This window comes from Lissotriton helveticus, chromosome 9, assembly GCF_964261635.1.
Source record: "Lissotriton helveticus chromosome 9, aLisHel1.1, whole genome shotgun sequence".
Classification (NCBI taxonomy): domain Eukaryota; kingdom Metazoa; phylum Chordata; class Amphibia; order Caudata; family Salamandridae; genus Lissotriton; species Lissotriton helveticus.
In genome coordinates, this window is record NC_136070.1 from 358135281 (window position 1) to 358148606 (window position 13326).

General features: G+C 41.8%; 1 protein-coding gene across 4 annotated transcripts in view; it reads left to right on the forward strand.

The window, feature by feature from the left end:
• The window catches only part of PPP4R4 (protein phosphatase 4 regulatory subunit 4), a 1921930-nt gene that overhangs the window by 1445088 nt on the left and 463516 nt on the right, over positions 1-13326 (forward strand). For all 4 annotated transcript variants that reach the window (XR_013600947.1, XM_078660096.1, XM_078660097.1 and 1 more), the window contains exon 17: positions 3797-3941. Coding sequence is in view for 3 of the 4 variants with exons in the window: in XM_078660096.1 (XP_078516222.1) it covers positions 3797-3941 (145 nt within the window). In the remaining variant the exon portion in view is untranslated. The remainder of the gene's footprint in view (positions 1-3796; positions 3942-13326) is intronic.

Genomic DNA, 13326 nt, shown 5'->3' on the forward strand with positions numbered 1-13326 from the left:
TCTCTCCAAGAGCATTCGGTAGAGGTCCGATATAAGTCGTCTGTCCGTCTTCCGGGAAAGCAGCCAGTATTCGTATTGGCTGAGCTTCCGGTCAGCTACCTCCCGCACATGAGGGTCAAGCGCCCAATGACGCACCTGGAGATAACGGATGCGCTCCGATTCTGGGAGGCCATATTCTTGACGTAGGTGCTCAAAGGGTGCAACCCCTCCGTCATAGTACAGGTGAGATAGAACCCGACAGCCCGCCGGGCGCCACCGAGCGAATGCCCGCACATCTCTGCCAGGTCCAAAATCTGTATTTTCCAACAGCGGTGTCAGGGGCGACGGAAACGTTGTCAGATCATGTCGAGCATTAGTCTGGTCCCACACCTCCAGGGGAACTCTGGTGATGAAGGAAGCATATAGATTAGGCGGTCTATATTGTCTACGGAGGAAGGGGACTTCCTGCAGGGGCCTGCCGGCCACCGCCTGATCTTGAAAAAGCCAATGCCGTTCCGACTCCCACCTACTCCACTCCACCAGGGTGCGGAGTTGCGTAGCTTGGTAATATAGCGCCAGATCGGGCAATCCCAAGCCACCTTTCTCCGGAGGGAGCATCGCCAAGCGCAGTTTCATCCTAGGACACCTTCCATTCCAGATGAACTGCGCGAGTTCCGATTGAGTTTGGCGAATCCAACCCTCGGGCGGTCGAAGCGGAAGAGTCCTAAAGATATACAAAATCTGAGGTAAGATAGTCATCTTCACCGCCGCCACCCGGCCCATCCACGAGAGAGGTAAGTGTCTCCATCGCCCCAGCTCCGCACGGATTGTACGGCGGAGGGTGGCATAGTTAATACGTACTGTGTCCTGTAGAGTGTTTGCCAGGTGAATCCCCAGGTAGGGGACCGCCTCTGAGGACCAATGGAAGGAAAAGCGCTCTTCCAGATAGGCGCGAGTCAGGCGCTCTAGCGAGAGATCTAAAGCCAACGATTTTGCCATTGATATAGATTTTTAAAGATTTAAATGAAAATAGTGCTGGAAAGCTTTAAGCACCAATATTTGTCTATGGAAGCAGTAGACTGGGACCTTGGAATGATTTCAGGTCAACCACAATGGAGTGTTGGTCGGATACACCATGCAGTTTGTCATGGTCAAATATTTTACTTTCTGAATTATCTATTTTTATGGAGCTCAACATCTTCCAACTAGGCAAGCCTGTAACTGTATCCAACAGAGTTGCATAGAAATTGGAGATTTTTCCTGTGAGGTCCTGCTGATGCTCTGGAACACTTCAAAGTCCAAATATGTTTTTATTCCCATTTTTTTCTGGGTTTCTGGAGCAGTTCCTATGGGTTACTTCTAGGACGTCCGTGCATCAGGGACAGCACTCACTTCAGCAGAGGGCCAGTACAAGCCCAGTTGTTACTGGTCAACAAGTTTCTCTTCTGGAAAAGGGCCTCTTGCAGCTTGTTGTGCCCCCGTAGCCCTTCGGGAGGTCAGCCAGATGACTCCTGGAGTCCAAATCTTAGTCCTGAACTCAAGTAAGAGCAGGTCCAGCTACTCCGGTATCCACACAGGTCACAGAGGTATATCAAGTCCTCCTGTGATCATTAGGCAGGTCTGACAAGTGTCCTGAGAAGCTGTGGGCAAGGTGCAACATTTATGGTTTCACTAGACAGTGGGTCGGGATGACTCGTGGACTGGGGTGGCTCCTCTGCTGGAGGAACGTCGCCCCACTGCTCTTAGAGCAGTGAAAAAAAGGAAAAATAAAATATTATTATTATCATTTTATGTTTAGTAGATATGGGGCTGGAATTTGGGCGGGGCTGGTGTCACAGCCTGGGAGGAGGAGTGGTTTGTGCACAATAAGTGCGCATGCCGGTTTAGCCAGCCGTCTTGGGTCATCCAAACAGTCATGCACACTTCTCATGTTCTCCACTGGGCTGTAATACCCAGCCTGGGTGGAGAACATGCACAGGCTCCCAGTACCTCTCTGAGCACCGAACCATGACTAACAGAAGCATTCTGATTTGCTTAGAGGAGCCTGTGTGCTCCCTGCTTCTGGGACTCACCAGGAAGAGAAGCTACGATGATGGAGAGATGGCCGTAAAGTTTAGAAAAATATTTTGTTACCGCCTACCACCACAGGTCCCTGCCAAAAACGTATTCCATGTTTGGGAAGATTATAGAATATTATATCGAAGAGAACCTAGTTCATTTGGAAGCAAACTTCTATTTAAGGGATGATACTTAGTAATTCGCCCTGTTCCATTCATCCCTAACTAAGGGGCCCATTATGATAGTGGATAATCCGCATCCTCCGGGCCGGCGGAAGCCACCGCAGGCCCGGAGGATGCGGATTATCCGCTGCGGACTGAGAAAAGACCCCCGCCAGATTAGGATGGCTGGGGCATCTTTTTTCAGTCCGCCGCTTTTCCGCCGCGGTCGCCTTCCGACCACGGCGGAAAAGCTCTAACATGGCTGGTGGTGTCTATCAGACACCGCCAGCCATATTAGGATGGCTGTGCTACTATGTCTTTCCACGGCGGCATTTCCGCCGTGGAAAGGCATACAGTGTTTACTTTGGGGGCCCGTTGCGGGCCCCCAGGGGTGAATGGGGGTGAGGGGTGCACATGGGGGGTACCTATGGTACCCCCCTGCCTTTGCGTGCACGAAGTGGCAGGCACCACGCGGTGCCTGCAGCTTCGTGCATGCAAAGGTAAACATGCCTTTTTTAACATTGCGCCGTGTGCTGCTTCAAGCAGCACCCGCTGCAATGTTAAATATACAGGATGTGACCGCCAGGGTGGCGGTCACATCCTAATTAGACGGAGGGACCGCCGCTGCCCCTGCGGACGGTCCCTCCTTCTCTGGGGTGGCGGACGGACGCGGGTCCGTCCGCCATCCTAGTAGGCCCCTTAATTTGCTGTCTTGTGAGATCCTGTATAGGAAAAATGTCACCTCATTAGTCTCAAATATGTGTACTTGTGGCAGTAATTTGTTACATTTCATGTGGCAGTCGTACCCATTATAAGGGGCTTTGTGAACAATGATGACATGAATGTGATGTTTGATCAAGGACATGTTCTGTGGGATTCTTTATAGATGCAAAGACTCAACCCAGTGTTTATGAGAGTTGGAGGATCACTTAGAGCATGACAAAAAGGGTGAAAACCATGAAATGGCGGATATCTCATTCTGATACACTTTCATTTTGCCACCTCATTTTAATAAGGGGAACCACTATCTTCCTATGGCAGAACCTCAGCTGGATCTGGGGTTAGAAACCTTGGCAGTCACATGTGTATCGGAAGGGCTACTATGCACATTCAGCTGGCACAATCAGCCATGAGTAATGGTAGTTAGTTCAAGACAGGGAAAAATCACCATGGAACCCAGCATCATGTGAGGAAACTGTCAGCATATTAAGGGTGTTTTAGGTGTTTTCCCCTGTAAAAAGTAAGAATGGTTGTCAATCTAACTGTACGTTTTCACTGAAAATGCTCCTGCCGTTGCACCCAGAAATGTTCAATTAAAACTCCATGCAAACCCATTAGAACTCTCTAAATATGGTTCCAAGTCGCCACCGTCCCAGTGAGTTGGTAGACCCTCCTGACTGATGTTTATGACACCATGCCGATTTTTTGTAATTTAGGGTACAATTCATATGTTTACTTTAAAAAATAAAATTTTGTATGGTGGTGTTTTTGTCGTTGTAAATCACATGTACCCAAACATTGTTTGGTTTTACATAGTTTCTTGATAGTATATCTTACACAGCAAAGTCATGTATTCATTTCTTTTTCTTTATTCACAGAATGAAACTTTGTTTTATGTTGCCAAAGTTGAAATCTACACTGAAACTCCCTGTGGACAAACCTTTGCTACAACAGTTAGAGTTATGCGTAAGAAAACTACTCTGTCAGGAAAAAGATAAAGATGTCTTGGCTGTTGTAAAAAGGGTAAGTCAGCAGCCATTAAATATCATCTGGCTGACCTTGAGTGATCACACATTTTTGTGCTCTGAGGCATTATATAGAGAATTAAATTGAATATATGCAACATTCTCTCTCTCTCCCCTCGTTCCCTTGATTCTTCTGCTTCTTTTCTCTCTTCCCCTTTGCAACCACTCATGACTTTTCCTGTGCCTCCCCTCTGATGCCCCAGTCATCTTTATCTTTCCTTTGTCCCATGTAACTTGCCTCACGCTTCTTCTTCCCCTTTGCAACTTTCTCCTCTTCCCCTCAAACACAAATGGATAAAGTCTCTAGATTTAGAAAAAGTAATTTAGAGAATATTATTTTTCCAAATAACTTTCATAGAAATGGGGGAAATTTGTGACAAAAGAAACACTGAACCAAAACAATTTGTTGCTATTTTATCAGGAATTCCAGTTTCCCTCACTGTTAACATTAAGCAATCCAAATAAACATCTGTTATATCTTGAGGGGGCATACCCAATTATAATATTTAAAGACCAACAAAGTGGGTACTGTAGAGGAACATCTGCTGGCCCAACCGATACCACAAATTCACTTGAAATGCACAAAGTGGGGAAATAGTCAGCCGGAGAGTCTACCCAAATCAACTAATAAAAAAAGTCCTCTAAATCCATATTCATTCTTCCTGATAGTATATTTTGTTTGGTCTGTTGAAGAAAAGTTGTAGTGGATATGACATCTACAATTTGGTCTCTGTTGTCAGGAAAAGTACATGAAACCATCTTCAAGACACTATGTTTATCTGGAATTGGGGTATCTTTAATAGATTGTTATGTTATGTTGTCTTGTAAAGCGCATGGCTACCCCAGCAATGGGGCGTCCCAGCGCTGTAGACCACTGGGGAACCCGTCCTGGCTTTCCCTGTGAGATGATCCCTGCTGGGTATCTCCAAGGTGAAACCAGGCATCCCTGGTGTATGTGGGGGCCGTTGTGGAGATGAGGCAAGCTAATGCCCAGAGTTGCCGAGTGTGATCCCTGGTTAGAGTAGGCACCGAAGCGAGAAATATCGAGTCCGCTGACCCTGGTCCACGACCCTGCCGCGTCGGGAATTGAACCCTGGTCCCAGGCCGTCCTCTGCTTCCGGGTCTGCCGCCTCTAACCAGTGAGCCACACCACTCCACTCCACATGCTTGAATCATTCCCCGTCGTCGAGATGGGAGTCCCACGGTAAAATAATTAAGCAGTAATTAACAAATATAATAGGCTATATTTGCCCTAGACCATGTTATTGATAGCCTATCTATGTCTTTTTATAAAAAGGACCAAATGTTGAACACAGCCAATCAGCTGTCAGCACCCTCTAGAACTCTTCCAGCAGAGGCAGATTCCTTCAGATTTTTACTGCATATTGTGTGGAAGGGAGACTCCCTGAGTGCTACTCAGTTACTTTCTACAACTATTGGCGTTTCTGCAGTCTGGATACCATGTCTGACAAAAGAGGCCTTTTTCGCCCATGTAAGACCTGTGGCAGGAAAAGGATCCATGTGGATGATCTACATAAGGAGTGTATATATTGCCGTATATATTGCCTCCATCCTAAGCATGGGGTGAGGGAGTGCAAGATCTGCCGTACCTTTTCCTCAAAACCCTCGGGGAAAGAGAGGGAAGGTTATTGCATAGTACCAATCAATTTCATCAGCTGAAGAGAGTGAGAGATCCTCCACATCTCACAAGAGGGCCAGGTCGAGGGACAGTTCCTCGAGAAAAGATAGGAAACACCATAAACTTTCTCATGGCACCAAAAGTTCTAGGAAGGAGAAAGGAGTGAAGAATTCCTCAGACCATCTTCAAGGCACAATGTTTAGATGTTTATGTATACCCAGTGTCCTAGGGGGAGACTGGTTTGCCCTATTGTTACTTCACTATTAAATCAGGAGCGTCTCACCTAAATCCAGAATGTTGACATGTAAGCCTTCACCTACGCCAAGTGTGTCTCGGCTTTGCTAAAGTTATCTCTCACTTCTCCGTAACATCTCCCACCTCGCTCTTGCATGGTGCTCAGATAAAATAACTAGTTGAAAATGTCAAATTACAGAAATATTGAGCCCTAAATATCATTAGTCAGAAATATCGACAACAAAGATATTGTGGTCAAGAATATACATTTTAAGGTAGGAAATATCAATTTTAAAAATATAGAAGTCATTAATGTTGTTGGCAAAAATATGGTGGATTAAAATATTGATTTTTAAATTAGTGTTATGTATTTTAGTATATATTTTAAATTCAGGTGATGTATGTTTTTTGTATAAGAATTGATTATGTTTTTTAATATATGTGTTACATTTTTAATAGTTATCTAGTTAATTATATTTGAATTAAATGTAGCGTTTTTCAGCTCTGGAGCGGGTTGTGGGTTATAGGGAAATAGGGTGGGAAGTAATTTAATTATAATACTATAATAATTCTTTTTTAAATGTATTAATACTTATTTAATTGAGATTTCATAGTGTTAATTGTAGGAATTAATTTATTAGTTAATGAATATTTGGTTGTTAATTAAAATTAATTATTGCTAATCAATTATTGTAATTGTGTACATTTTTTAGGTGCAGGTGTGGGGTTTATAAGGGTAATGGGTGGAAAGTGATTTAATTCTGATTAATTAATAATTACTTGTTAATTGATAACTAATTACTTAGGATAATTGGGTTTCATTTTAGGTGCAGATTGTGAGGTTTTAGGGGTAAAGTGAGAGAAGTAATTCATGTTGAATTCATTGATAATTAGTAATTCATATTCAATAATTATTTGAAAATTAACTATGTAAATTGTGTAATTAATTTTAGGTGTGGATTGGGAGGTTTATAGGGGTAAAGAGTAGGAAGTAATTTGTTTAAATAATTAAAAATGAGTTGATCATTAATATTAAATAATTAATTGATATTTAATTAGGGTAATTGTATTTTTTGTGTGTGAGTTATACTTTTATAGGGGTAAAGGATGGTGAATAAATACATTTTACTTACGTTATAATTAGATGTTAAATACTATTAGGTTTTTAATTGAAAAGAAGTTTTAGTTTTGTAATATATTTTTTTACAGTTTAATTTTCAGCTGGGTTCCTCAACACGGAAGAGACACCACGGTTCTACCCCCGTTGGCGCTCCACACAGATCGCCAATACGACAGATGTACCCGTTCGTCGACCTACTCTTTGATACTCACCCTAGCTACACTGCGAATTTGACCCGTTTATGCCGGGTTGGAAATATCACCGGCCACTAAATCTGTATACTTTATACCACTAACAGCCCTGAAGAGTCACGAGCTAAGCGCTCGCCTGACGAAACACGTGTCGGCTGGTTGTTTTTTGTCTTGATGTCACCCCTCCTGAATGGGAGGCTTAATACATTTCTTTTGAAAGAAAACATCTTTATGAGTCCATCTTGTTTAATTGATTATTGATTTGCTTGTTTTACCTTGAAAACCTTTAAAAGACTGATTTAACGTTACGTGTGCACAGGACTTGTTTGTACTTAATTTTCAGCTGGGGTTTGTAGGGGTTATTAGGGTAAAGTGTGGGAAGTTTAATAATTTTTTATGGGTTATAATTTGTTTTTTAATTAATAATATTTCTTTAATTGGTAATTATTAATGTTAAATATGTAAGTGCATTTTTTTTAATTTAGATGTGGGTTGTCAAATGTGTGCTGTTATTGGGTAGGAAATAAAAAAGTGAATTTATGTAATTAATGTTTTTGTTTCTAAATAATTTCTAAATTAAAAATATTTATTTGTATGAACTTTTTTATTTTTCTTAATATCATTATTTGTGGGTATTTGTAATTTGCATTTTACAGTATAATATGATTTTGTTTAATTAGTAACATTAAATATATTTGTATTTACATTGTTAACATTTTTATATATTTTATATTTATTTTGTTTTTTAAATATTTTTGTTAATATTTAGTTTGTTTTTAATTTTATACTGACTGGTGTGAGAATATTAATTGTTACCCCTCTGCAATCCAACACTTTCCCTACTGTTGCATTGATTGGAGTGGGAATAGTAAATTTTACTCCGCCAATATCCAGCACTTTTCCTACTGTTGCACTCACTCAAGTGGGAATAGTAGTTTTTACCCCTTCTCTATCCAAAACATTCCCTACTGTTGCACTTATTGGAAAGGGTATAGTAATTTCTACCCCTCTGCTATCCAACACTTTCCCTACTGTTGCAATTATTGGAGTGGGAATAGTAATTTTCTCCCCTCTGCTATCCAACACTGGACTGTTGAAGAGGTGTTGTAAACGTATCTAGGACCCTATATTATATCTAAATAAAGATATTTGATTTGTATCTAGGACCCTATTTAAATATTCCCGATTCATGCCCTCATGTGGACATAACAAATAATATCCTTATAAAGGCATAAGAATCACAACCATATTTAGTCATAGCCAATGCAGTCCAAATACGGCAAGGCTACTCCCATAGACTCCTAGAAAGTACAACGCGTTCTTTAAACAAATCAAGCCTCCAGCAGCCCGGGAAATCCCCCTGCTTTTGTTTTGATTTGCACAAGAACTCCTGGAGTCCAGGGTGACGTCTTATGTCCAACCTTACGTCAAACTTGGCACCTTCCAGGTAAAAATATACCAACGTCGCCTTAAGCAAACACACGGTGGTTTGGAGCAGAGCGGCTATCTACTTGCCCGAAGCCCAGCTGATGCGAGAGCCAAAGGAAGCCGACCCTCCCATTTGACGCACTGAGAGAGACGCTGTCTTTTCTCCTGCAGAGAAAATCCAGCTCCAGTGTTTCCAGTCACCCTTGCGGGTTTCTGGGAGATCGAGTCCTGAGAAACGAGATACAAGACCTCCTTCATTCTATACCCAAGGTACGGAGCTGATTAAATCCTTAAAGAGAATTCTTGATTCAGATTCTTGGCAAAAACTAACTTAACTTAAAACTGCAGCTCACTTACTCCTTCCCACGTACTAGGCTTAGGTTAGGTACACCGGTGTAGGCGTATCTTAGAAGCACCAGTTGAGTATGTTTAGTCAATGATTTTATGTATGTATATATTTTATCCATTTTAAGTATCATATAGCTCAGAAACCATATCAATTCTTTTACAGTATTATTTCATAATACTGCTTTTACTGTACGCACTTTACTTCATGACAAGTATTGCAATTGTGGCAATTGACTTCTCTTGCACGAGAAAGAGGACTGCTCAATAAATAACAACTTTTATTGAAAACGCCCGTCTCTCTATTTCTCTGCACTCTGGTGAAACTAAGTATGCACGATTGACTGAGTAAAATAGGTGTCTATTGTTTTCACACGACTCTGGAGATATACTCCTTGTTCTGGAGGGAGCAAAGTTGTCATGTTTATGCGGTTGTCAGAAGCTAACCCCTTCTTGTCTATTCAGGGAAGTTAACACCTCCTTGTTTACTCGAGAAAGTTTCTAGTGACCTCTGAGCTAGCTGGCATTCATAATTAAGTCTAACATATTCAATAGAGACCTAGTCGACCTCAGTCCTACGTCTAAACTATCGTTTATGTTATTCCAATGCGCAGAGCCTATTGGGAATATAGGAACTACACTACAGAGGCAGTATGCGACTCCACACAGTGTCTCTCTGTGTTTCTGGGAGCTGGTGCGTCGATGGCTCAGATGAAGGAATATTATAATTCCTTACGCCTCATCTTTGGGACCCCATCTCCTCTGCAGCAACTTTAGGAACCAAGTGGGGCGCCGTCAGAGGATTTGCCTTCGGTGACAGTTGAGCCATTGGAATAGAAGGGTCGATGTCGGCTGGTGCCACTTTGGTGCAGGTCCACAGTTCTCCGGGATCTCAACCTACGACATTGGACTTTGATGAGCCGACTCTGATACTGACATCGGTGGCGTCGGTCAAAATTGTTTCTCCTTCACTGTGTAGGCGTCGTATGATGTCGCACGCGGAATCGACTATTCAGAATGAGCATCTTTTGATTCCTTCTCAGGAAGAGGTTGTGGAAAGAGAACCTGCTCAAGTGGGGCAGGGCCCTTTCAGCTCGTTTCCAAGTGTGTGCTTCAGATAGAGGAGCACTGGTTGTCTGCTCTCGAATAGCCTATTGGTCTGGATTATTCTCCAGCTTCAGGGTTGCTTTCTCCCCCTGGCCTTTCTGCAGAGGCAGCTTTCTCCTTTGCAGACATGCTAAGAAAAGTAACTACAGCTTTAAACTTGTCACTTCCTACGGTGCAAAGTTCCACAAACCTTTTGATCGACGTCCTTTTTAAGGGACAGACAGGGGAGAACATGTTCTTCCGTTTGTGGGGGCCCTTTCTGATGTTTTATTTGGTGCTTGGGCCAAGCCTGAGCTCCAGTAGGTAAGGAGTCTAGGACTTGTGCTGCATGTTGTAAACCCATCTTTGCTTTGATAAGCTCAACCTTGAGATCCACAAATACATCTTGTGTGCTGGGGCGATATTCCCATGCTTTATGGGATTCTCTACAGAATGTATTTCCATCTCTTCCAGATAATGTCCACTCAGACGCTGGTGATTTGATTAAAGATGGTCAGCAGGCTGCTAGGCTTATCATAGGGTGTGATATGGACGCTACCGACTCTGTAGGTCGCGCTATGGCATCTGCAGTGGCATTAACTCATCTGGCTTGGTTGGCAACTTTGGGTTACTCGGAGGCTATCAAATCAACTTTGGTCGACATGCCAATTGATGGTGCCCATCTTTTTTGGAAGTCAAGCTGATGCAGCATGAAGATGCTTCCTTGAAAGACAGAGGTCTTCAGAGTCATAGATTTGTCTTGTTTGTTACTAGTGTAACTTGTCTTTATACATGAGATGTAGGCTTTTCTTTGAAAGAGAGTAAGCTTTGTTAGGGCATTTTACATATCCACTGTTGGTGTGACCACTTAGTGTCCTGCGAGAGCACAGGCTTTATTGTCAGTACCATTTTCCTTTTTTAGGCTGGTATTGATATAGATGACCGTGGGAGGTTCCCCTTTGTCCCTTCACCTCTGAGGATGAGCTTTTTGCTCGCGAGGGGATTGTCAAAAGACGTGTCGTCTTGTATGGAAGACGCAAACTTCTTTAAAGCAGTTCAGTATGCTAAAATGTGCATGGTTTCGACCTATTGTTGTCTCTAATAGGGACATGTTGGTATGCCAGTGGTAAGACTGCCATATAGGGACACTCTGATTTTTACTCATTCTAGTTATCAGCATAGTATGTATTCACTACTCTTGTGGTGTGCATATTTCTTTTGCGATGATGGATTCAGGGTCTATGTTTTGCATTCTTTTGACTACATGTTCTTGTGGTTCACCCTTCATTAAAGTCCTCTTGGACTATGTGTTTTTATGCTGTAGGTTGTTTTCTCCTTCTAAGCGGACTGCATATCTACATTTTTATTATTCATGCTGCACTTTTTGAAAAATTGTGAGAGTAAACCCAGAGTCTATGGTGTATTCTTTGGAAGACACAAGTTAGTTGCCTTCTCTTCTCTTGAGTGGATCGGTAATTCATTTGTTCTTTCCAAGAACATTTGGGGTGTATTCTGTATCTTAAGCTGTGTGATAAGTAGTGTCGGAAACAATTTGATGGAGACTTCTAGCTACCATTTCCTTACATATTTTTGGTTATACAATTTATGGTTGGAGTTTTTAGGCTTTATAAGAAGTTCTTCTTGTTATTCTCCCACGATACTTTTTGCATCTGTCTGGAGGTTATGAACTACCTGTCTTTTTGGGTATGTATCTATTTTTACTGTGTTTTACAAGCCCTTGGGAAATTATGGCTGGTACTTCTTGAGGGGGACTTGTGATCAAATTGTCTGTTATATCACAAGTGTTCATGCATGCACTTGTTGCTAACAAGAATTCATTTTATATATTATTTCCTTTTTATGTTTTGTTTTCTCCTTATTTAATGTTTTGATACCGCACTAATAGGTGCGTTCCCTTTTCTTCTTTCACTTGCCTTGGTATTTTGAGCATGTCCACAGCTTGTCATGTTCAGACTTTTGGATTATGACATTGTTGGCCATGCAGGAGCAGACTTGGTAGGTACCTGCAGTTCTGCAGTAAATGTGGGCTAGGGATGCTCTATGTGTTGTCAGACCACGCGGAGCCTATTGTGACACAATTTCATATATATTATGTATATGTCCAGGTGATATACCTTTGTGGATATTTATTTCACAACTGGTATGAGTATTGATATTCAATCCAAACCTATTAGTGTCAATTTAGTCACTTTATAGTGCATTATGTAACCTTTGATTGGTCAATTTGTAAATAAAAATTCTAAATACCATGGAGGTATTATTGTTCAATCTGTTTGGGGGATGTTCATTCATCTTGGTATAATGGAATGAGTTCTGAGAGTCCTTCTGTTGGATTTTATCGGGTCCGTTCTTCCTCTGACATTTCTTGTTTGTTGTGAAGAATGCAGGTTACATGACTTTTGTCTTGCAATCTGCCCTTTTGGTCAACAAGTTCTTTTCCTTTGGGGGGATAGAGTATAATGTCTGATAACTGACAGATGGTTCCTTAGTTTTTTTTCCCCTTTTCCTTTAAGGGCCGATTCTCTAGGGCCTCTAGGGTTGTTTATTATTTATATGTTCTGTGACTGTGTTCATGGATTCTATTAATAGCTAAGCTCTGGTTCTGCTTTTCCTATGTATATTTGGTTGTTGTTAGCTATGACAAGCAGGTTCGCTTTGAGTACTTTCGGAGGATTAGTTCACAGACCATCCTCCAGGGGCGTATAGCAATGGAAATTTTAATTCAAAAGTTAAGGATCCGCGGCTACAAGTATCTATTAGATGTAAAAGTTACTTACCTTCAGTAACGTAATAACTGGTAGAGGCACACTCTAGCCGCAGATTCTTTAACCCTCTGGCCATCCTGCTCTCTATGCAAATGACCTATGAGGTAAGGGTTACACCTTTTTTCAGTTCTGCTTTTATTTACCAGTGATCACTCTCTCAACTTATTTGGGACTCAACAGACAACTTGACCTGGCCACATAGGTTTTGTTTAAATGTTGCCATATCTTCAAATTAGACATGAGTGTGGTCGGAAGAGTGGGGGTGTTTTCTACTTCACACTGGATTGGACACCAGTGGGCAGTATTGATTTATTTGTTCTTTCTTTCAAAGTCTTTGTTTGGTATCATCATACCTTGAATTGCCACTATCAATATGTCACTTAATGGAGTGATTCAACAAAAAGCTTGGTGTTGTTTTTAAAAGATTTGTTTTTCTATTATCATGCCACTCATTACCACTGATGAATGGGCCATAGAGGGTAAGGTTTTCTTCCCTTACACATGGGTTATATACCAAGGCACAGGGTTTCAAAGATTTTTGATGACTGATCTTT